General features: G+C 38.3%; 2 protein-coding genes across 6 annotated transcripts in view; both read right to left on the minus strand.

Annotated features, from left to right (window-relative positions):
- The window catches only part of b4galt2 (UDP-Gal:betaGlcNAc beta 1,4- galactosyltransferase, polypeptide 2), a 231,101-nt gene that overhangs the window by 6,198 nt on the left and 198,706 nt on the right, over positions 1-26,197 (minus strand). Inside the window, exon 7 of the mRNA XM_086273247.1 lies at positions 16,243-16,347. Coding sequence (XP_086129373.1) covers positions 16,243-16,347 — 105 coding nt within the window. The remainder of the gene's footprint in view (positions 1-16,242; positions 16,348-26,197) is intronic.
- On the minus strand, positions 3-16,185 carry LOC147308252 (uncharacterized). Of its 5 annotated transcripts, none has more exons than XM_086273253.1 (6): positions 8,042-16,180; positions 7,078-7,138; positions 6,922-6,966; positions 5,184-5,339; positions 4,888-4,980; positions 3-3,945 (listed from the first exon to the last, which is right to left on the minus strand). In XM_086273253.1, the coding sequence occupies exons 4-6, from the start codon at positions 5,253-5,255 to the stop codon at positions 3,631-3,633; spliced, it is 480 nt and encodes a 159-aa protein (XP_086129379.1). In that variant the 5' UTR covers positions 5,256-5,339; positions 6,922-6,966; positions 7,078-7,138; positions 8,042-16,180; the 3' UTR covers positions 3-3,630. The 5 variants fall into 5 exon arrangements, with proteins under 5 accessions (XP_086129379.1, XP_086129378.1, XP_086129377.1 ...); XM_086273252.1 differs by having other exon boundaries at positions 6,918-6,966; XM_086273251.1 differs by having other exon boundaries at positions 5,184-6,966; positions 8,042-16,185.

Genomic DNA, 26,197 nt, shown 5'->3' on the forward strand with positions numbered 1-26,197 from the left:
ACAGAGCACAGCTGCTTTATTTTGCAGGCGCACTTTTAATGGAATATGCAATGCACAAATATACACAAAAGATCATATTCTGTGCACAGGACACTGCAGAGATTGGAAATAACTTAAAGACAGGGGATAAACTAGTCCAGAAAGCATTCAAGGCAAATAAAAACAAAACAAAAACAGATATTAGAAAAGATTAAACTTTCAAAAACATGCATGAACTCCATCTGCAATGTGCTGCTGTGCACATTTAACCAATATGATGAAAAGAGCCCGATGTCTACTGGCTAAAGTTTCCTAAAAGTTAAGAAAATAGAGCATCTGATTTTTTCCCCAAGCTGATCGTGACCAACAGGTGGTGCTGTGGCCTAGCACAGGGACTCAGAGAACAGGATGATCTATAATATCTACCTGGGTTTGTCTGTCTTATGCCGGGATATCTTTTTCCATGGGCTGTGATTCAGCAGTTACATCAGAAAGCGCTCTGATTTTGGTATTAAAGATGGGGGAAAAAATTCACACAGTGTGTCAGGCAGTTACACAGAGCGGCTGCTGAGCCTCAGTTCAGCATGTGATGCAACCTTTGGCATTAAAACAGATTCATAACACAAACACGGCTGTCACCCTTGTAGTAGCATGAGTTTTTGCAGGCATTCAGAATGGAAATGAGGCCACAGTGTCTACCAGCGTGTTTACACTCTTGTCTTAAAATCTCTTCCTTTTTTCTTTTTTTTTTTTTTTTTTGAGGTCTCTGAGCAGAGAAAGAGCTGATGTGTGCAAACACCCAGAACTCCACACTCACTTTCAAAAGACAGCCGTGACTGACTGCAACAAAAGATGTCTTCTTAATGATATGCTTGGACATGCAACTGGAGATGACACTTCAGTCCGACATGAGTGATCCAGTGAGTCTACAGATCCTTGTCAGAGCTGACGAGCAAAGATCTCTCTTCTCTTCCTGCATTCTGTCTCTCTCAAATCAAATCAAAAATCTTTATTGGCATGAATGGAAGCTGGGTAAAAAAAACGTTGTCAAGCATCTTCCTGCTGCACAATATACAATACAGTAACATATACATAGAATCACGTGTTCTCTGACTTCTACAAAAAGACGGCACTTTTACCTGGAAGGAGGGGGAATTCATTTAGGAGAAAGAGAAAGGAAGCAGAAGAGGAATGGGAGCGTGTTTAAGGTAAAATAGAGGTTGGATGACAGGGAAGAAAAATGAAGGACAGATAGGCGATGAGATAAACATGTCTGGGTGTGACAGATGGATGGCGATATACTGATATTAAAAATAAAGCGAATGAAGGGGGGGAAAGCTAAATCTTTGGATGACTCTATCATACGAAGAATATTAAACACAATCCCTGCCTACATTCAGTATAAAGAATATCTAATACATGTAAACACACACATACAGGCACACCCTATAGGTTACCTTATGTATCCTTTCAAAGCTCTTGGACTTACTTTCTAGAGTTAGAGGGCGAGACAAAGACATCCTCGTTACATATTCATTAGCCTGATTTCCAGACGTCCTGACTGGGCTAAGTAAAGCTCCTTTTTAATTCCACTGAGGGTCTCACAGGAAAACATTTCTGGTTAAGAATCTCAACAATAGATTGTCGTGCCAGCTAATCAGGGTTATTTTGCTCTAGTGTCACATTTTGAGTTGGCCCACTTAACCTTGTTTGAAAAAAAAAATCTTAAAAGAAGAGTTTGGGTAACTCATTTGGTTCTTTCTTAAGAAAGAAAGGTTTTACAGGACTCTAATGCAGTACTGCGAAAAGTAAAAAGTATATCAATAACTTTTAAGAACCACATTTTGCAGGAATATCTTGAAGTAATTGTATTCTGTATGACTTTTGGTCCATTCTTCTTTACAATGCTGCTTCAGTTCTTCGAGGTTTGTAGGCTTCTTTAATTTGCTGTATGCATAGCTCTCTTACAGTCCAGTGACAGCACTTTACTCAGGTCAAGGTCTAGACTTTGACTGGGTTATTGCAGCATCTTGATTGTATTCTGTTCATTTGTAGATTTGTTGCTGTCCTTGGGACCATTGTCCTGTTGATTTGACCCAATTTAGGACAAGCTTTAGCTCTCAGAAAGATAGCCTCACATTTAAATCTAGAATACTTTAGTAGACAGGCATGGTCTGACTAGCCTTCCAAATAAGCCAAACATGTTCAGTCAATTTCTAATTGTACTGCCATGAACTGAGATGTATCTTTTAAAAAATTTCTTTGAGCAATGCAAGGTCTGACTTTTGGGTGAATTTACTGGGAGATCCACTTCTGGGAAGATTGTGGCATTGTGTTAACACACACCTGAATGCTTCAGACCAGCAAGCTGCCAAAACATTTAAGCCAAAAGTTTTTCAATTAATCAGGTGCATTTAATTAGTAGCAGCTGCTTGCTACATACCCACACTCAAAAAAATCTGTTGTTGGATGAACACAATTTAATCATGGCACCCTTTTTGCACACAATTTAACCAAGTACAATAAACCCTTTTCGATCATGTCAAACCAACACATTTAGCATTTGGTGGTTTAATGTAATCAGATTACGTTGGATCAACATACTATACTTACATTGATTTGAAGTGATTTATTTAAGTATGTAGAGTGAAATTTGTTTTAATTCATTCTACACAATTTAAAAAGTTTAGGAAAACAGAATTAAATCTTGTTGTTTCAACAACTACTTTGTTAATCAAGGCAATGATTTCACTCATTTCAACCAAATTATTTCAATTAGATTTGTTTACATTTGTTACACATTTAGAAACCCACTACTTTACAAAAAAAGTCACAATCAGATTATGATAACATTATCTTTATTAACTGGATTTAGTGGACAATATAAAAGCTTACCATTTTTGTACACCTGCAAGCATATACTTCAAAAGGTAAAATGTTAGAATACTTATTTACATAGGTAATATGTTGGAACCAAAGCTTCCACAACTAAAAACAGATGCAAAATTTGCTCAATATATCGACTGCATTTTAAAAAATTAAACTAAAAGATAAAAATACATCTCCCACTTGGCAAGTTAAAACATGTGACAAAATCGAATTGTGTGAATTTGGAAAAATAAAATAAAATAATTAGAAATATTTTGGGGGCAATACAACAACAACAAAAAATTCCATAGGTGATGAAAATCTATATTTGTTTGGTGTATCTCATTGAAATAATTATTAGTTTGACCAATTTTTATATTTCTGTATTTATTTTTTTAATTTTGGTTGCAGTCCTCCACAGCTAGCAATATAGTTTTGCTGTGTTTTAAAACATGCTAGCAAGCAAAATGGAAACAATAATACAGTGAACTTAACAGGTGGCAGTGGTCTTAAACTTTACAGGACCTTGATACATAAACACAACATAGTACTTCTGTCAGTACTTCTGATCCATTTTGAGCCATCTATATAAGGACAAACAAAAATCATCTGCAGTGCTGTATAAAAGGTGAATTGCCCAACAGAGAGAATCCAAAAACTTAAAAAAAAATGTTTTAAATGAAAGAAAAAAAATATAAACAACTCAAATATTAACATTATATATTGGAAATCACCATTGCACCAATGAACCATTCAAGACCTATCAGTCATTTTCAAGTGCTCTCACCCCATAAGCTTGTTTTTCAGAAACTGTACCTTTGAAGACAGCTTTTGTCCATCAAGATTTAAAAGTATCTTCTGGAGGACTTCAAAGGTGCATTTAAGTTCTGGTGGGTAGCTCAGGTTCAAACGGTATATGAGTCCAAACAACAGAGCACATGCTTGTGCAATGTTACCCAAATCAGTGTTAGCCTCCACACCCTCAATCACGACACCAACGTCCTCTGGGTCATCTTCAGGTTCAGCACCCTCCTTCTGGATGACGTACACCCCCATCACAGTTTGCTCCATGCAGCTTTTTGCCTCGCTGTCCGTATCCTACATGAAAAAGTATAAGACAACAAAGTAAAATTTAAGAGATTGTTTAAACAACTGTTTCTATGCTGTTCATAAAATCCAAGTAGTCAAAGTAATAAACAGAAAATTACACCACTAAAGTAGTTGTTAGTAATTACTCCAATACATAAATTATAAAATACACCTCTCATGTCAAAAGAGGTGGCATAATTGACCTCTCACCGGCCCCTCCCCCGAAAGGGCCATTATCCAATTACACATTATAGCAACCGTTACTGTGTCTGACAAACATTAACCTCAAGCAAGATGGAGAAGCGGTGTGCCCACCGATACGCCGAGAGATTGTGTCTGGAGGAGTTGTGTTCTTTCCATTCACAAAGTCAAAAACAACGTGAATGGATTAAACAGTGTGTATGGCCCCATTCCCAGGTAAATGTACCGAACATTATGAAGCATGTCTGCTCGCACATTCGGGTACCCATTGGTGCGCAGAGGAAACCATTTGTTTGTCGGACGTAGCAAGAGTAACTTAGGGGGACAGGACTCGAGAAAAGGCTAACTCAGCTGCTAAAATAAAACAGGTATAGAAGTGTTAGTACTAAACAGCTCAAAGTTCATAGACATTTCTATTTACAAATACTGATGACCATAACAATGAAAAAACAACAGGACTTGTTTTAATCCAAGTACAGATTCAAAAGCAATATAGTCTTGATGCATGTTAAATGCATTGTATGTTTGTGTATCAAGTTTAAGTAGGCATAAATTTCTTTCCTTCCAATACCAAATTCCAGAAATTCTTTATTGCAACGCTTAATACTGTTTGGTATTCAAGACATCCTTTCCCCAATACCAGGTGTCTTGTTGCTAATCTCAAAATTTTAATTTTAATGATTTGCATTTGAGGCAACGTCACAATTTGTATGAGAATGTTACAGACAACATGCTGTCACAATGGCTCACCAAGTACTCCTTTATTAACTTCTCATAGTCTTCGTTTAGGTGGATGCACAAAGACTTCAAGATGCATGCTCGTCTGGTATGGATGTTGTCATGCTGGAGAGGAGGAGGAGATAATATGAGCCAAAACCAGTCTGTTTTTCTTAAAGCTAGGGTAATCAGTTAACTTGCATAATTATTCTTTAGGTTAGAACCTGGCATGTACCACTTGTTAAGCCGAAACAAAATTGACAACTTCATCTCCAAATAAAAGTTATTTTTGCTGCCTATGACAAAGTCTACTCAATCCTAATACAAACCTTGGAGATGGCAAGCATGAGACCTCTTATTTTCTTTCCACGTGTCCCTCCTTTGGTCAGAAAGATTTCCATTAAGCGTGGCGTGTATTGGTCAAGCTCGGCAAAGAAAGTAGATAGCAGAGGCTTTGTGGTGATTCGCAGAAACTCCTTCTCAATCTGCAATAGAGAACAAATACATTGATTAAAAACGCAACTGTATATTTCACTCACTTCACATCTAAGCTGACTAAAGCTGCTTTTAGAAGACCATGCAGACATCAGTGCTGTCTGTGTAGGACATGAATCAGTCTGTGTCAGATACTGAATTTGAAATTTCCACTAAAGTCACAAGTAAGAGGCAAGTGGAACCAAGATCTAGGCCATTTGCTTTTTGAAGTTTGCAAAGACTGCTAAATTGCACCAGTGGTAGTTCACTCTTTGCAACACAGTATGCTGTTCTAAACAGATTTTTCAGGTTTATTTTTAGTATATTATTTGCAATTGGTGTTTGTTCTGGGAAAGATATTGCAGACTGAGCAATAATCCATTTCTAATGGGGGCCTTTCTTAAAATGACTGGTCCCAGTAACAAAGGCGCTTGTCGACTCAGAAATCGAGGGAAAACCAACAACACACCCGGCAGAACATTATGTTATTTACACGGGTGCACATAAGTGGTCCGCATGTGCGCATTCGCTGTCAAAATAAAAGACGCGCAACAGATAAGAAGTTGCAACGCACGTTTGCATCCATATAAAAGGCACTGTTTTTGTCCGCTAGAGTGGGATTTTCACGGCACATTCTGCACCACATCTGTGTGTTCATCATTTGTTTGAAGCCAGCTCACCTCCTGCAATCACTTTTGCGAGAATACGCGCTTCTTTTGTGGTTCGGACTCCTTCTGACATTTCTTTGGAGGTGGAGGAAAACCAAAGTAATTGCTTAAAGGAGCTTCTTCGACATATTTAAGAGTTCTAAACAAATATGTCCTCCTCCAGAAAATCTTATGTATGCAAACACGCGTTGCAACTTCTTATCTTGTGCGCGTTTTTTATTTTGACAGCAAATACGCACTTGCGGACCACTTATGTGCAGCCCCGGTTATATAGCTCGTCATGTTGCAGCCACAGAAATTCTTTTGTCCATGAAACCATAAAGCTGCACTTTCTTTTTGCCTTATAGTCTGATTTGTCATAACTTTTCCGTTTTGTGGTAAGCTTTTCTTTGACTGTCACTTCTTCACCCTGACCTGTCTTATTTGGCTAAGCAGAACTACAATTAATATCCTGCTGCTTTTACACACGCACTCACATAACACTCAGCGATTGTCTGCGCGATCAACCTCTCACATGTTTAAGCTGCGGGAGATTTCACTTGTCATGTTTGCATAGTAAGCTAACGATTGATAAGACGATGTCAGAGGAATTAGTGCACAAATTATCATCACTCACAGATCAGTGCTGTCGCTCTCTATACACAGGTCGCGCGATTGCAAAGTGAAAGCAAAAAACAAGCGCAAATTCAAACGCGATTTCAATATGTCACATATTGACAGTGGCTCACCGATGCCAATGACATAATTACCCAGCTACATTTCCGAAAGAATGCAGAAGCATTGACATATATTTTTCCTTCTTATGACAGCCCGACGGGCAGGGCAGAGATAGATTTTGGTAGCCCGACTGGAAAAATCGCTAGCCCTGGGACGTCGGGCTAGCCATTTTGCGAGCCCTGTACAGTGTTTCAATAATTGTACCTACTACTCTCCCTGATGGAACAACGCTTGCACTGCCACATACAAGTCACTGAAAGAAAAAAAGAAAAGCAGTTTTAAGGATAGTTTTATTGGCACCTTTTTTTCACTTTGATTAAATCATAAAACTATCATAAAAAATATATGATGGTAAAAGGCTTACCATGTATTATAGAGGAGGCACAAACAATCAGAAAAAGGGGTCAGCTTTCTTTGTGGTGTTACTATGGTAAAGAAAACAGAAAAAATTATTTTATAAAAATTCCACAGTGGATTTTTTTTTACTTTGTTGCAAATGTATAAAAAAAATACAAATACATATAAATACCTCTTGCAATATAAAATTCACAGATAAATATCCAATCTGTTGCCAAATGTAATAGCAGTGTTTCACACTATGCAATAAAGATGCTGGTAGTTGCGGTAAAGGTCCGACAGGCAATTTTCATAACTATCCGCCATTGCCTTTTCCTCTGACCTCGTGTTTATGCTCTTTTTCCCATGCACTAGCATCAAGTCAATTCGAAGGATGCAGCCCCTGAATTTGGACACAGCTAATATTTAGCAAATCGCGCATGCTAGTTTAACTTGCATTACTGTGAGAGGCCGAATGCTTAAAATAAAAGGAGAGAGAAAGAAAGAAAGAAAGAAAGAAAAAATGCAAATGATAATAAAAAAGTGAACAAAGACCATGTCTTGCAATAACCGTCATTTAAAACCAAAGTGAATGCTAACAGAGCTAGGTAGAAGTTCAATGAGACAACCATACTAGCTTTAGCTAACTTCATTTACTTTGAAAGTGAATTACAAACGTGTTAAATATTGAATTAAACATATCAATAACCGCTAAAAACACTATAAGACTAACTGCAAAAACGGGTAAAAAAAAAGAAAAAGAAAAACAATGAAGTGGAAATGCTAATAATAGTATAAATATACCCAGAGTGGATTATAAATCAGGTATTAGACGGTACCGATTGGCACCGTCTAATACCAGATTTTCACTGTATTTGCTCCACTCCCGCTGTCTAATGACAACTTACACATTTGGAATTAAAAACATTGTTAAACAACTTGGACAAAACAACTTCGTTTGACTAAGATATTTTGAGTTATTTATTACTTACCTGTATTGTGGAAGATTCCGCAGAGGGAAATGGCAGTCCACTGAACACATATAACTTCTCCGCGTTCCCGCCTCTTCACTTTTGGGAAGTTTGAGCATGCGCACTAGGCATCGGTTTTAGAGTTGTTGATTTAAAATAATTACATTTAATTGAACTGAAGAATGCAAATCTAGTTCATTAAACTTTTTGTTATTTTATGTTAAACCAACAACTGATAATGATTTAAAAACCTAAACTCAATATGTTCATGTTAAATAGACAAATGTCTATTGAATTAATCAAACAACTGCCTTAGTTGACTTTTTTGAGTGCACTTAAGTCCTATGCAAGAAGTAAGGGTGTACTTAGCTTTTGACAGCACAGCAACAACTACAGATCAGGTAAGGTTAAGTTTTTTTTTTTTTCAGTACCCTTAGATCTGTGTACAATCAGTCCACCATCAGAAAATGACTTAACCTTCATTTATTTATTGAGTCTATAGGAAAGAAACACTAAAGCTTTTTAAACTGCAGTATTTTATTATAAGTTCATTATAATACCCAATATATAATAATTATCTTTTAATCTAATCAAAATTAAGATAAGATATGTTAGATATAACAAATACAAACATAGCTTAGAAAGATATCTATCAAGTCACGTAACATAATAAACTACAACAGCTCACAGGACTGTAAGCAGATTAGCTGCTATTGCTAACAGTCCAGCTAAAGATCAATGTTGTTGTTTTTTTAAATGTTGTTTTTTTTGATGAAATTAAGTCATTCATATAGAAGAAATTAATTAGTGTGCATCAGATAAGTCAATAAGTGGATTTTCTTTATCTCTTTTAGATGTAGGCTAGCTGTTTCTAGCTAGCTATACTAAGCTAAGATAATATTTACTACCCAGATGTGAGAATTTATCAATCCTCTCATCATTAGTCTCTCAGTAATAAATTAGCAAATGAGAACTACCTCCCACTTCTTCTGTATTATGAATGAAACTGTAAATTTAAAGTGATGTTAGGTTACATTTTTATCTTTAAAGGTAATTATTAGTTATGGTTTATTATTGGTTACATACACATACAGATATCAACCCAAATACACACAAACACCCTCTGAAGCTGCAATGTCCCAGGATGATAACAAAGGGATGGCATATTGAATGAGCTTGCTGTGCATCTGGTTCAATTGCAATGCTGTTTGCCCGATACAAATGGTGTATGGGTGTGTGCTCTAACTGATACTTGTAGCTTGTGATTAATGTTCCTCTTTCTTAAATCCATCGGCACAACATCTCATTGCTATGCCTAACCAGCATTTCAGACAAGCTGAGAGAATGGACTCCTGTGAATGTTCAAGTTAATGTGAATGCATGTGTGCAGAGGAGATAGTAAACATTCATCAGATAGTCAAGACAACGCTTCCCTTGGTAAAAGCTGGACATTACGCAGGTACTCCAGATAAACTCTTCCAAAAGGCTCAATCATTAATCTGAATCTAAACAGAGAAGAAACTCTGCACCTGAAGACAAAAAGCGGAAACAAAAGCTTAGTTTATCAGTGCAATTGGCAGGCTTCTGCAAGAACAACCTTAAAATGAAACTTTACACACACACACACACACACACACACACACACACACACACACACACACACACACACACACGTGTGTTCTGCATATACATGCTGAATATATATACGGCACATAAGGGGCCAATGACCAAAAACTCCTTGATATACTTCAGAACAAGGCAACGTAAATGGTTTAAAGGTAGTCTATTTATGATATTCTATCAATTTTTGAATATTTCCCATTGACACCTTATTGGTTGCCAAATTTTTGGGTATGTGATATCATTTGAAAGCTATCAACAAGTATCCCCAAATCATCTCTTGGACTAAAGAACTGACAAATTAAGAAATTTATGGTAAAAGGTAAAAGTTTATATGCTAACAAACAAAGCAATCACGGTCCTTGACGGTCGGTCTGTGTGCCTGGAGGCTTTGGCAATTATTTTCCCAGCAACCAGCTGTCAACCTCCAGCAAACAAACACAATCAATCAGGGAATAATCATTTTTTCGGCCAAGTTGATGTTACATTGTTAATTGTCACGTCTGCAAAACCTCAATTACAGATTTATTCCATGACAAAAATTAACAACAGTGTTGCTGTTAATGTTTTGTTAGATAATTCTGAAAAATTAAACAGATGCATTGACACTTTTTACTTAAGGCTCCAGTCATACAGGACTAGAGACTGGCTTCTCGCCTGGCAACCGGTGGTTGCTAGGGAAAAAAGTATTCCCTGACTGGTTGAGAGTGGCTGCTGGCAATTTCTGTTAAATCAATTACTGAAGCCACAGTTATGCAGGCCTACAGGCCACTCACTAACCCCCTGGTAACCATTGGTTGCTCATCCACAGCTCCGAGAATACATCATGTCAGGCATACAATATGCCAGTCACATTACTGGAAATCCATAAGAATTGAGTGGAATCATCTTCAACTTGAATCATCAATTGAATATACAAGCAAATCATTATGTATAGGTGATTCATGTACAAATACATGATTGATTTTAGGTTTACCATCTTGAGTTGCATTTGGTGGTGTGATAGGTGGCAGTGTTGGTTAATTGGTAGTTTGGTCCAGACTGAAATATGTTCAGAGATTAGCTGCAAATGCACTCTTGCCCTCTTATGAATGCCACTTTGGGTTTAGCAATAATCATCGGATGCATGCTAAAGTAAGATGATGAAGTAAATGATAAATCTGCTAAACAACAGCAAATGTGCATTTTTATTGTGAACATGTTAGCTTGCTGTGTTTTCTTTGGTGTGTCTCAGAGAACAGGGTTCACTCTGGTAACCAAACAACTATTTCCTTGTTTCTGCCTTTTTTCATGCTCTCTTCAGAAAACATTAGATGTTCTGGCATATTGAATTGACTTAAGAATTTCCTGCAGAGAGAAAAAAGACCCTTTAAAGTAAATTAAAATAAATGCAAAACTGTACAGCAGAGAAAGGACAGAGAAAAACACTCTCCCCTTCACCCATACTGCCATGAGGTGGCGGTTTTTCCTTTCACAGCCTCCTGATTATTCTAAGCTGCCATGCTTTATTTAAGCCCAAATCCTGCTTCTTTTCAAACAGATCCTTTAAGTCAAAATTTCCGGAACATTATAATGAGTGTCCAGAAGGGTTTTTGCCCACTAATAGGCAGATATTTTCTGCCCCTCGCCACAGTTATGAATAATGCATCGACCTCAAATAAATAGCGTCCCTGTTGGTGTCACCTCTTATTGAGGAAGTGTGGTCTATGGTCTATAGAGTCCAGAATGACCATCAAGACGAGGAGGAAAACGACAAAAAGGTATCAATCAGACACACGCACGAGTGTGTGCACATACACAAACACTCTCTCCCTCTCTCTTTCAGTCCACTGGCTGATTTATTGATTTTGATGAAGGCAACTAGACCACTTTGACCTAGCGGGCTCCTATTTCTAACGGTGTCATTTCAGCAGGCAATTACAGAGGGATCGTTGAATCTTTCTCTCTGAGTCAAACACACACACTTTCACATATACACACATACACAAAACAATGATAGATGACACATTAAACAGGCCTGGTTATTTTAGACATCTTTGCATTCAAGTTCCTGCCGCCTTTTTCCAGGACAGATTGTTAAGTTTGAAGTTAAACTACATCTAGATGGACGTCTGACATCTCTACTTCTGTAGTCGTGAAGCATGAAAAAAAAAATCTTTCCATTTTGTTTCAGGTGATTTTATTTTTTTATATTTATTTATTTGTTACCTTACAGGTTGTAATAGGAGACTGGCATGAAGAAAGGAAGAGATTTAATAAAACAAAAAACTAAGAAAAGACCAAAAGTCATGTTACATATTTAAGGTTAAGAGGAGACAAAAAGGTTCTCTTTAAGGTATCCAATTCATATTTATAGTATAATATAATATAATATATTTATGGGTATTTTGTATGGATTTGCAGTGACCGTTCCCTCTCAGGGTACAAGTGAAGTCAAATCCTACCTCCCCATCGCATGACAGATGCCTCAGATCTCCTTACTGCAGGAGACAAGAGTTCAGCTTTTCCATGTTGAAAGGGGCCTATTATGCTTTTCTTATCTTCAGTCATATACTGCTACAATGGTGTATGCTCATAACAACATGGAGAAAAGTTTAAATAATGCGACCAGTGTACTCCTATTGATGGTACCAAGTCCAGATAAACGGGGAGGGCTGCATCAGGAAGGGCGTAAAATCTTGGCCAAATGAAGCATGTCTCATTCTTTATGTGTCATTTTCATACAGGATCGGTCCGAGTCTGGGTTAACAACGACCCTCTTTGTGGCCAACAGTGTGCTGGTGGACATTGTGCTACTGTTAGCCTAAAACAATAAAAGAAGAAAGCGGGGAAGACATGTTAAGAGATAGCGAGAGAGAAGAAAAGGCAGGAGGTTCAGAGGTGAAAGCAGTGACTGCAGAAAGATATCGTCAAGAGTAAAAGGGATCTTTTACAAAATGGTAGTGAAACCTGCTATGATGTATGGTTTGGAGACAGCGGCACTAAGAACAAGACAGGAGGTAGACCTGGAGGTGGCACATGAAGATTTTCACTGAAACTAAACAGGATGGACAAGATTAGAAGTGAGTACCTCAGAGAGACAGCTCAGCTTGAGCAGTTTGGGGACAAAGTTCGAAAGGCAAGGGCGAGATGGTTTGGACATGTGCAGAGGCGAGATAGTGGATATACTGGACAAAGGATATTGAAGGTGGAGCTGCTAGGTAGGAAGAAAAAAAGGCGACCACAGTGAAGGCAGTAGTGAAGGAGGACATGCAGAGGGTCGGTGTGACAGAGGAGGATCCTAGGGTTAGCTAAGATGGAGGCAGATAATCCGCTGTCATGACCCCGAAAGGGAGCAGCAAAAAGAAGAAAGTGAAGAATAAGCGGGGAGTTGCCCAGCCTGGGGGTTTCTCAACCCAGTGACAAAGTGGTTTTGTGTGTTTTTATTTTTTAACTCTTGTCTCAGAGCAGAAATCCATAATGAGGTCACCTGCCTCACATAGCATTGGCTGTGGAAAAATTAGCCCGCCCATGTGTTTTTCAAAGTTTTGTCCGTGTTGAGCAGCCAATCAGAAGAAAGCTGAAACTCTGCTTTTAAGGTCCTCCTTGACCTTAAAGGGAGAGGAGCTGAAACGGCATCTTTCAGGTCTGAACAAAGCGGATGCACCAAGCTCCAGTTTATGATAAAGAAGGATTATTTTGAACTGTGACTCATACAAAGCTGCTCTAGGACAGTCCGAGAATAAAAATATGAAGATGGAAACCAACAAAACATATTTCCTTTAATTTGTCGCATACAAGTAAGTATTAAAGGTGTGCAATAGCTGTGACTTGATTTGTTTGTTAGTTAATGAGTTACCAACAAGATAAAAATAAAAACTATATACAACACTTCAGCTTTTGCAGCTCAGGCTCAAGGTGGGGCTCGAGGCTATTCGAGCAGTTGTGAGGTAAGAGGCAAGGTAGATCCCTACAAACCAGACAGGACCCAAGTCTGTCGTAGGGCTAAGAGACAGACAACCAGTTACCCTCACATCCACACTTACAGCTAATTTTAGAATCCAACCAAAATAACGAGCATGTCTTTTGACTGAAGGAGAAAGCTGTAGTACCCAGAGAATGCATGACCTTGGCGTATTGTCCAAACTTTTTATGAAGCACCTTTTCAGAACTCTGTGACTGTTTTTGATGTGTTTTGCTGTTTGTAATTTTTTTCACAAGCTGTATAAAAGCCTCTCTTGTAAAAAGAGCTATTGATCCCATTCAGGCTCGCTCATTAAACAAAAACTTTAACAATGTATCAGACGCAGCGCTCACAGGCTATCTTCAAAATTCAAATCAAGCTGGTCAGAATTTGTCTGGCTCCAGCAAACACAGTCAATACTCTTTCACTCATGGCTCTTGTTGCCAGCAGTTTTTAAATCTTCTTATAAACCAATTTAGGAGCTACAACTAAACCAGACCTCACTCCACCATGAGGCAGCAGTTTGTCAGAATGGTGAAACATAATAATGTCACATGAGATCAAACTAAAATGTTACTGGAGGAGACAACAGATTTCACTATGTCTCCATTCAGCCGAAGCCACAGCAGCTATTGATTTTTTGTGTTGAGAGGCATCGTTGCCCAGTCTATTCAGGCATGAAAACGGGGGCTCTTAGAGGAGAATAAACAGTGATAATCCACATTTAAGCAGCTTAATGTGAGGTGCTATACTCCTGGTGATTAATGTGTCTAGAAGGGCTCATCTCTGCATATTGGGTCTCATTCATCAAACCATAAAATAACACACTTATAGGGGAAGGTTTTTACGCATTTGTCTGAAAAGCAATTTAAATGGGTGTAGCCAAAAGAGCAACATTTAAGCCCCTGGGCTGTATCTCTGAAAAGCAATTTTTGGTTTAGTGAAAGTGTTTTGGTCCTGGCATTTAAAAATCGCACAATCTTTAGTGACCACCAAGGTTGAGCTGTGGCCTTCAGAGGTTTGTTTTATTTATATTTTGTTCAGTCATCTGATACTTTTAGGCATGAAGTTTCCATCTAGGATTCTCTACACTTACAAGAGCCACAACGCTCATATTACTATTTGCCTATTATTAGATTACTTTCAATCAATAAGGGTTCAACAAGAATTTATAATCACACCTTTGAGCCACACAGATTTTATTTAGTTAACATGCCGCCTTGTCTTCTTGCATGACATCGGGCTATTGCTTAAATATTTTAATATCCTACTATGAGTAAAACGTTTCACTCATGTTGTTTACACCTGCACTGAGAGACTGAGAGATAGCATTGCATAGTGGATCAAAATCTGATGGCGCTTCTTCACGTTCATGATTTCCATCCAGCACCACTGACTGAAATGCAGCCCCAAGTCGTGACCTTCACTGTGTTTTACAGAATGCTCTCGACACTCACTGTTGTACCTCTCTCCTGACCTGACAGGCAGGAATGACAAATAACTCTTTGGGAGTCAACTTGGTGCAAAAATAGTATTTCATACTTGTCCTACTGATGTGCTTGGCATTTTTGTATATTCAACTAAAGAAAATGGGAATAAATGTGTTTTTGTGACAGGGTGCTCGTTACAAAGTGCCTAATGATACAAATAAATTTGCTTAAGTGTGTAATATGTGTAGAACGAACACTGGTTCATCCTTGAGTTAGGTGCCTTTTTGTGTTTGAATGATTCATAGGTCAGCAATAAGTGGCTTAAAAAATCTTCTGAAAATCACCTTGTACACAGACTGGAGTGAAAAAGCAGCAAAGAAAAACTGAAAGAGCTTCAGAAAGCCTGGAGAACTGAAAAAACCCTCCTCTGGCTTCTTGGCAAATATTAAACGGAGAGGAGCAAGACTTTTGCACAGTACTGCATATACAGTACAGTGATATTACTGTGTACATTTCCCTGGATCACAGTTTTCAGGGTTAAGAGTGATATGAAATCACTGGAGTATAGAAAAATCAAACATGTTTTTTTTATGTCTAAATGTTGGCACTAAATGATTAGCCTCATTTGAGACATTTTCCATTCTCTGACTTTCCTCAGCAAGTTAAAAATAATTGCTCCAAATTGCATCAGTCAGGCTGTAAAGATGCCACTAGTGAAGTAATATATAAAGTTAAGTCTTTTCTAAAACACTTTCACACTTCTAAGGTAGCAATTTTCCTTTTGCCCACCGTTTCTTATGACAAGCTGCAGTACTTGTCAGTTGTAGGGAACTCCCAAGTGTGAATGTGCACGGTGTAAGAAACTGCTAAAAATAAAGGTCAAGTCCTCATTTAAACACCTCTGATTAAAGGTTAAAGTATCCTTAACATTTAAGTTTTGCAAAACTGGACAGAGTGACAGTGGATAATCTGGACGACAGCAGTGAACAGGAGACCCACTGCTGCCCATAACACTGCCTCACATTTCAGAGCAGTAAATTGCACTGTAGGAAACATTAATTATAAAGCCACGCCACTGATGACTTCTGCAGTGCCACGCGATCATAATTCTTTCAAACTGAAATGAAAAATTCAGAAAGAAACGTCTGAACCGAGTAGCTGTGAAACAAAAGCGGCGCGATCGATCCGAATATAAAGCCGGAGAACGACTTCAGACAATGATGCAGTACCTCTGTGGGTTGGGCTCGTTGTGTTTGTCTCTCTCGTGCTTAATCATTCTGTAGCGGCCGATGCGAACGTCTGGCCTAGACACCTTCATCCCATTCAGAGTGATCCTGCAACACATGCAGATAGAACAGAATCTATTAGAGAAAAGGAAACAAACTGAGCCAAAGAGCAGGTGAGAGAGAAAACATGCTGATTATTGAGGAAAACACTGTAACAAACAGAGCTGGAAGACAAGGAGAGGGAGAACACATTAATGAAGAAATATAGCGAGGCTGCAACTTTTTATGTTATCTATCAGCTATTTTATTAAATCAACAGCAAAGAGAATCAATTTATGGAAATCGCAAGTTCCCAAAGCCGAAGCCTGAGATGACAGCACTTCTGCTGTGAGAAGAAATTATTTAGTCTACAAAAAGTGGGAAAAAAATCCTTTAAAATACCTGTTTCAAATATCTAATCCTTGAAATAATGTTTTAAATGCCCGAACCTGATGAATAGTAAACAAAAATAATAAAAATGTTTGTCACACACAACAGAAAAGCTGGAAATCCACACATTTAGTAAGTTGCATGAAAATAATCAATAATAAAATGTGATATGTTCAACTTGTGTTTATATTAATAGAGAGTCAACAAAAGCAGGAATTCCTCATATAATAGAAGCGAGAGCGAGCAAATGTTTTGCTTCAAAACAAATCAATAAATGCGGCTGCTTAATTTTGCCTTTTTAGTACAAAATCCCCCCGTGGTGTTCCCACTGACTTAGTCTCATGTGTGTTTGTCGTCAAACAGCTGAAGCTTCTCATTACTGCAGCTTTAGCCGAACTTTGGAGAATCGTGGATTTTGGCTATCCATCTGTCACACCAAACGCTCAGCAGCACTGAGAGAAAGGCCCTTATTTCCCATGATCTGTCGTGTAGCTGCGTCAGTTACTGCACAACGCACTTTTTAGATTTTCCTGCCAGCTTTTGCAACCAAATAATTAACTTTCGAACCCCAATATGTGCACTTCTGTGATGCACATGTTATAGAGAAAACTGTGAAAAGGTTAATTTTGTTCCTCGGAAGTGATAGTTATGCAATGCTACTCTGTGAGTCTACTGAGAATTGGATAAACCTTGCAGAGACCAAGAAAAAAGAAAGGAGAATATGAGAACAGAAATTTAATGTTGTGTTCGTTTATAATCCGCTATGGTCTTCATTAGGTATCCCTGGGTCCATTCAAGGCCAGGAAGGGCAAAAAAATCATTACAGCAACTGACAACTCTATTAACAGACTGTACAGCTAATCAATATTTGTGCTAAAATATTGCTGTAAGACACATTAAATCTATACATATCTCACAATAACTGACTATTCTTGCTAACAGGAAAGAATTTGTGGTGGTGTATCGGCTATTTTGACTTCTGCCCTTCACATCGAACTCTTAGTCCCATCCTTAAAGGGTCATAACTCACCTAGACAGGACATTGCAAAGCAAAGGAAGCTAAAAACGAACACAGCAATGATACTTGTATACCACAAACATAAACGATCCAACCAATCAATCTCCACTCTCGAACTCTGGGGACATCAGCTGGGAATAAGGGGAGCATTAGCGGTGTGTTTCCCTGTAAAGTTTGGGATCAGAACTTTTAGAAACAGTGGTAACATTGTATTACTAGGATTCAACACAGAGCCAACTCGGCACAGAGATTTATATCTAATGCAACAGCAAATGGGATGTAGACAACACAAACAACATCTCTGCTCCACATAAAGCCCAGTTTAAAACCATAGGCTTCCAGAGACATTGATATTCATACCCGAGACGGCATAACGGATACTGAATGAGCGATTCTTATTTATTGTAACGCTCTGATTCGTGCAGTCTCTTTGTCTTAAAAATCATCCATGCCTGATATTGCTCCGCAGCAACTTCACGTGTATTCTAGACTTTCAATGCAGAGCTTTCCCTTTTTTCTTCTCCTCTACTTGTTACATCCTCGTTTATCTTATTCATACCTTTCTCTTTTTGAATCTGCTCATTACTCTCACCTTCAGTTTTGTTCTCTTTACCTGAGTTTTTAAAAGCTGATTCCAAATGTTTGCACAGTCTGCTGAAGGTTAAAGTCGGTGCTTTGTGAAGTGCTTTTGTGTCAAAGAATCATATCTAATTGGCATGGTGAAAAAACACATTTTATAATAAAAATATCTTTGGTTAAGAAGTGGTGAATTTATTCAACCCCACACAAATGACTTGAAAATTCAATTTATTCACTTTAGTGACTCAATAAAATGTGAAAACATTCAACCTCATGTTGAGAAAATATGTAGCTATTCCTTTTCTTTCTAAATTGTATTCATTTGGTGTATGGAGCTAGATATTAGGCTTAACTTTAAACAAAAAAGAGACCAATTAACCAATTAAAAAGCTCTATAGTATAAATATTCCCCAACTGGCAAGCAAGTTATTACTTTGGTTGCTAACAGATTCCCATGGTTCCTTGTATATGACATGAGTGATAATGACCTATCTGCCAGTACTCGCTAACTACTAGTTAAGCGATAGGACAACTGTAACACAAATCAGAAACAGAACAAACATTCTCCTAAGCACAGTTTTGAAGAGTATCAGAGTATTTGCATGTAAGTGGACGTGTTCACTGCAAACTATGAGCCTGATTTACTTTATCCTACACTGCCACTATTTCAAAACGTAGGACAAGTTTATCTAATTTGGTTAGCGGTTATGTGAAGGCAAAACTGATAGATATTATGATATATATCCACAAATAAATAATATTCAATAAAAAGACCAAATTTAAAACCTAGCTAACTGCTATATAACCATAGCTGCAGCCTAGTAGCGATAACATTTAGCACCACTAGACATTGCTATATAAATATACCTTTATTTGTGTAGCACTGTTCAAGTTTTTTCATCAAATTTTTGAAAGTGTATATTTTTGAACTCTTCTGCTCCAATAGCTTTTCCAACTGTTAAGCTAGGGCTAAGCTAACTGCCTCCTCTTCTCATGTAGCCCTCAGTAAAAATACAAATTAAAAAGCTACATTTCTCAAATGTGTGTCTTCAGTTAAATTGGTATTACAGAGGGAAGTGATTTTTTTGTGGACTGGATAGAGTCACAGCAGTCAGCACTCTTTGCACTGATGCTAAACTCAGTTTTACTGATTTATCAGTTTAACTCAATCTCTGCCTCTTTTCATATCCACTCCTTTCCCTCCCTGACCATCTCTAAAGGTATTTCCACACATTAACTTTGGAAAATGTGTAAAGAATCAGGTCAGGGAATTGCTCTTCCTCAAATGCAGCTAACAACAGTATACAGTTAGCACTAACAGCCTTCTCTCTTCCCGAAATACTTTGTATGGTTTAGAGGAGGGTGCTGCTTGAGTGTGTATGAGGCAGAAGACAGGATGACCACTCAATAGTTGCGAATACCCCGGACTATTACCAGTGCTATACCAATATTGGAAGTGAGGGTAAAGATCGTTAATGTCCAGTCTGATTGCACAGTACATTTGCTTTCTCATTTGCACCTCCGTTGGGTAATGTGTATAAAAGTACAGGGCTGAAGTGAATGTGTAAAAATGGCTTTCACCTACCTACTCATGCTCCTTGTTTTCTTTTCACCTTGCTACTCCCCTCTGTGCATTTTCTTCTTCACAGTATGCTTATTTTCACCTTTTTTCTCCTCCCCACCCTTCCTCATCTCCCCCTCTTGTCTGTACTTTCTCTGTGTTCATCTCCTTCTCTTCACGTTCCCTTTTCTTTCTCGCCTCTCATCTTCTCTACAGACTAGCAAAATGTAAATAACCCCGAATGGAGCACCATGCCATCAAAAGCACATCAGCCTGTAAGAGAAACCCAAACTCCATCAAAACAACCCCATAAATAAATTCATTGAAAAACTAAATAAGAGATTTTAGCCTCTTTTTCTTTATTTTTCTCTCAAATCTCGGGGACTTTGCTGATTTAGCAGCCACGCATAGATAACTGCTTTGTCAGTGTGTGTGCACATGTGAGCATGAATGCATTTGCATAATTTTGAGAGTTATTATGGTGCAAATAATGTGTGGGTTTGAAAGTGAGCAAAGCAGTCCTTCTCTGAGCTTAGTTTTATATTATGCATAGTTCTGCATCTTTAAAATAATCTTTTTTTTTTGCCTGTTACCCTGCAGAGAGTGTAGCTAAGGCTCGCCCGGGGTGAATCCTTTCTCCTTCATCTGAATCAGTACAAATCTCAGCATCTTATTTTTATATTCAGAGATTCACGTCACGAAAGAATTTTTGAGTAAATCAACAATTCGTTTCACCCTTTGCCATACAGACAGCTTCATAGCTGGCTGTTTATCAGACTGGTAATGGTACTTTCAGAAGAGTCTCCCAGAACTTCCGTAAGTGAAAATATAGATGACACAGCATAAAAACTGTTGCAGGTAGAGGCCTGCTATAGAAAAAGGACAAAATAACAGCTCTATTTACTAAGAAAGCTCAATAGTTCTCAAGGCTAAATTATTAAATGCTGCATTATTCAGATTGATGCTTTAATGTGAATCAAAAATTATTTTGTACTATTTTCTAGCCTTTAGTGTCTCATAGAATATTCAACAGTTTTACCTCATGGGTAAAACTGTTTACCACCTGTCATTAAAATTAATCCTCTGAGAAGTTTCGAAGGGATTTAAGATAAATGCAGTGACAATATGCCACTCTGGTGTAAAGTGGAATAAATGTGACCTTAATTATATTTAAACTGTACTTTTTAATATAGTACTTGTGAAAAAAACTGGAATACTACGCATGGATTACAGGCCTGTAGCACTGACTTCCCACGCCATACACACCCTGGAAAGACTCATCCTTGACCAGCTACAACTTCTTTTTAAGGCCACATCAGGATCCCCTTCAGTTTACCAGGCCTGCCTTGGAGATGAGGATGTCATCGTCTACCTCTTTTGATGCATTGTCATGACCATTGATCAAGAACTACTGATCAATGGAGTACCATGCACAGAGTTGGAGAATGGCTGCAATCACAGCATTGTAAGATGGGGAAAGATGGTGTCCGATCACTGCAGGCCAGTGGCCACTCTTTCAATGATGAGGATGTACACATTCTGGAGAGGGAGGAACGCTGGTTTGAGAGGGCAGTCAAGGAGGCCATTTATGTGAAAAGGGAAAGACAGTGTCTGAATCAAGGATGGGGCCTAAGGGTACATATTAGGCCCCCTGCTGGAGAGGCAAATTTTGTCCAAGATAAGGACGATGCTGGACAATACTTCCCACCCACTGCATGATCAGAATCAGAATACTTTATTAATCCCAAAGGAAATTAGGGAAATGATGTTCAGTGAGAGACTGAGGTTACCCAAATGCACCACTGAACGACACAGGAAGTCATTCCACAGTGCAATAGTTACACCCTTTTGCACATCATCTACAGTGAAAATAACAAATAACAAAGTTTTACAGTTCAGAGTAAAATGTCAATCATATAGGTCTCTGTAACATACTGGATATTTGTAATTGAGCTATTTCTTATAGTTTGTAAATTTGTAATGTATTGTATTATTAAATTTAGTTCAGTCCTTTACTGTTATTATTGTCTTGGAGCAACTGTAATTACATAATTAAGCAATCCTTAAATATAAAAAGGTCCCATGTGAAAGTTTTAAGAAGTGTGAAGGCATAATCAGACATTTTTAAATCTGCGCTCTCCTTTATCTAAATGGCTGTTTAAATGAATACAATTTTAAAAAAAGCTAAAAAAAGAAGAAGAAGAAGAAGAAGACAAAGCTTACATTCTTTGATAATAAGAACGACTGTTTTGTACTGTTATAGTTACAGGAAAGCTTCATTTTAACAGCTTAGTATTAAGTCACACTTACTTTGTTAAAATAAGATCAAAATATACATGTGAGACTATAGCAAAATTTCCTTTTATCCAAAGAAGTTCAGTTAAGTAATTTAAATAATTGAATCACTACCCAATATAAATCCAGCTGAGCTACTAGCAAGTTACTTCAAAATGTAGATAAATTACTCGATTGATTTAATTGAGTTCTGTGATGATCCTAGGTTCTGGGCTCTGGGGTTTGAGTTTTGGACTTTCGGATTATTGTTGTTCTCTTTTGTTCTTGATTTGTTTATTGTTCAGGGATTTATTTCTGTGCTAGGCTAATTTCAGTTTTCAGTTATTAGTTTCCTCTGTTTTATCCTCCTGTGCCAAGTTCTCTTGTGTTCCGTGTTCCAGTTTTTCATTTCCTGTTTTATTTTGATAATCATTTGTCTCTTGTGCCTTATGTTTAATTTTACTTCCTCCCTTGTCATTATCTTGATTATCTTGATTAGTTTTTGATTCGTTTCTCCCAGCTCACTCCACTCTGCCCTGATTTCTCTTCTGTGTATATATAGCGTCAGCTTGTTTTTGTCCTTTATTAGTTTGTCATCTCTGTGTGTTTCCAGCCCATTTAGAGTCAGTTTGTCCTCCTGTTGGATTGCTGTTTTCTATAGTCATCATATGGACTTACGACCTTGTCCTGCAATCAGGTCCTCATCTAGCAAACCCCATGACAAATTCACTCTTTTCCCAACATGCACTGAGAAAAGTAGAATGGGAGGCAGACTTCAGTTTTCAGGCACCTGTTTCTGCCACCAAATGAACAGATTGAATAGACGAATGCAGGTGAGGACCACTCGTTATGAATATTATGAGTATTATGAATTTAACTGGAATACTGGGGGTGTATGTTTAACTACATTTGCTATTGTTTAACACTTCTCTATAAATTACACCAAACTTTTCTGTGTGTGCGTGTGTGTGTGTGTGTGTGTGTGTGTGTGTGTGTGTGTGTGTGTGTGTGTGTGTGTGTGTGTGTGTGCGTGTGTTGAGCTGATCAGAAGCACTGCTAAGCTTTGTTTGCTGGCTTCTCAAACATAAGAAGATCGAGCGTGCTTGTGTAAAACAGCATCAGGGCTGCTCAGAAATCCTCTGCTACATCATTGTATCACTGCTTGTTACCTTCCCTGCCTGCTTTCAAAATCTTCTTTTCATCGTGAAACACTCCCTGAGGGTGGGCCAGCTCTCTAGCTCCTCATTTTGTCAATATGAAACTTTGCACGATGATTAATGCTGGTCAAAGACACTCGTTCAGAAAAGGAAGGCACAAAGGCACACATAGAAAGAAAGCAAAAGCAGCTGTTATAACTCCACACATACCCACATTCATCAGCTTAACGCCGGCACACACTGTTAGATAAATGAAGTTCAGGGTTGGTACAGTGTGACGCAACACAGAGCTAAAAATGTCAAAAAACCCCTCCTCTGCCGCTGTGACCTTGCATGCTTATGAATGCATATGTGGATTAATGATTTGCATGCTAACTAATGAACTAGCATTTCTTTATTTTTGCAGTTGCATCCTTGCTTGACCAAAGGAAAAGAAATCATCTAGAGCGCACACACCAACACACACTCAAGTGACACATGAGTACAGTGAATATTTTCCACGGCTCTGACAGGCAGGAGGCAGTAACACAGTGTGACAGCGTAGTGTGACTATTATGCAAGAAAGAACAGGACAGTGAGGATACAGCGGAGCTGCAGGGAGGAAAGCTTTAGCGTGCTCTGTGTGATGTATATAATCCAGAGACAACACATTCAACAGCCACCTCCACTGAAACACAGCAGGTGGGTGGCTGCTGAAGAATTCTCCACTCGGGGGGAACTTACAGCACTTTTTTTGGAGACTCAAGTGCAAAGACCGAAAGCAGCCAGATTAAAGAAATAAAAAAAATACAGAAGAAGGCCACAGTGCTTTTATAAGATTCATTGTGCTATGATGAGATTATATAAACAGTTTCTGATTTTGTGGCTAGCACCGTCACCTGTACAGTTTCCTCCATTTTCCTCTCACGTGGAAACAGGATGTATGCAAGGTGATGGGAAATTTGATGCAGATATAAATACGAGTGTGCATGTTTTTCCCTCTCTCTGTGCTAGCCCTGTAATGGACCTGTTCCACAGTGTACCCCACGGCTCAAAATCATCTGGGACCAGTTCCAACCCTCCTGTGACCCTAGATGGATACAGGTTTGGAAAATAAGTTAATGGATGAATAACTTCATAATTATTCATAAAACTACAAAATATTGAGCTTAACAAAAAAGGTCCTGCCCTGTTTTGCACTCTCTTCCATAACAGTCCACTAACATTCATCATATTCATCATAACTGAGTCAGTTATTCAATACCTGACAGTCACTGAAAACTTAATTAGGAATATAAAAAGAAATAGAACATTTGATTGACATAAATTACAAAATCCATTTTACTATTATTTCAAGTCTTTATCAAGTCCTGTTATGATTGGAATCATAGTTAATGTGATTGGAAGGGTACAGTTCTCACAAACTCACAAATTAGGTTCAGTTTTTGATTAAATATTAGAAAAGTCTGCTAATGTTCATATCAAAACCAAAACTGGGTTTAATTGTCAGGCCTACATGAGCTGGTATGGGTGTTTTTGAACCACTGTGGACTTTGGCAGTCTAGGGTTCATTCAGAAAAAAGAAAAACATCAGGGATCGGCAGTTCAGGGGACAGAAACGCCTTTTTGATTAGAGGAAAGTCAGAGGAAAATGGCCAGCATGGATGGAGATGACAGAAAGGCAGTACACAGTAACTTAAATAATGGCTTTTTATAACCGAGCAGAAAAATATCTCGGGATGCAGCCTCGAGGCAGATGGGTTGCAACAGCAGAAAACCACATCAGGTCACACACTTGTGAGACTAAAACAGAACGGAGACTGCAGTGGGAGCAGGCTTAAACAAACTGGAAAGTTTAAACCAGAAAATAGTGGCCCAGTCAGGTTAATATAAATTTCTGCTAAAGCTACAGATCCTAGGCTTGGAAGGCACCGCAGTACAAGTCCATGGACCCTGCCAATGGACCCAGCTCAACTTCTTCTCACTCAGAAGCAGGAAACTGGTGCCCACTGCTAGAGCCAGGCCAGGCTAGCTTGAATGCATAGCCCAGAAAAAAGGCAAAAAAAAAAACAAAAACAAAAGAAAGAAAAAAAAAAAGATTTAAAAAAGAACAGACCAAGATGGACATTTTTAAAACCTTATAAAATAAAATAATATGACATTTCTACGCTGATTTTATGTCATTTTGCAAGAGACCATGAACATTGTCACACAAGGAAGTGGTAAAACCATCCTTCAAACTGGACCTTCATAGTCGTCTGGCAACTCCTCCTCAATATACTCAGAAGGGATTGATTAGAAACTTTGCAGCAAGCAAGCAATCCAGGGTCACTATATGATCTTACTCATCTCAGCCTCAGTGTTCACACTGAAAGCATTCACCTCAACAGCTTTTATTCTGAATCAGTCGTGATGAAGAAAAAAAAAAAAAATCACACAATTACACCAATTATAAGTGGAATAAAATGCTCCATAGAAGCTGAGTCACAGTTGGACTCCTGCTGTGAAACCATTAACCAGCAAAGTCTTCCTAACTACTAGAGCCACCACCCAAAAAGCTCTAATTTTATGTCTTATCCAACACTTTTTCCTTCTTAACAAAGATATCTGTCCACTAGAGAGATCGGTCTTGAAAAGTTTCATTGCTCTGCAGCACTCTTGACGGAGGAGATGCACAAACCCATGTACCATAGACCTGTTTGATTGGATTAATCAGAAATGTCTCCAGCTCTCCTCTCTTATTCCCACAAGTGGAGTTAATTGTACTAGTGCAATGGAGTGAAGTAGAAACGGGAGCTGAGTCTGATGTCCTGCCTCAGTTCCCTTCTGTGTGCAGAAATGAGCTGGGAGAGGAAGAGGAGTGGGTGGCTGTGGTGCAGGTTGGACGATGTGCAGCAGAGAGTGGGTGATAATAGAGGAAGATTTTTCTTTCAGAACTAGCACATCTGTGTGCTGCGAGAG

The sequence above is a fragment of the Aulonocara sp. 'chitande type north' Nkhata Bay genome, linkage group LG18, assembly GCF_057382095.1.
Source record: "Aulonocara sp. 'chitande type north' Nkhata Bay isolate Kocher_YH1m ecotype deep benthic linkage group LG18, A_spYH_male_GT1.1, whole genome shotgun sequence".
In the NCBI taxonomy this organism is placed as follows: Eukaryota; Metazoa; Chordata; class Actinopteri; order Cichliformes; family Cichlidae; genus Aulonocara; species Aulonocara sp. 'chitande type north' Nkhata Bay.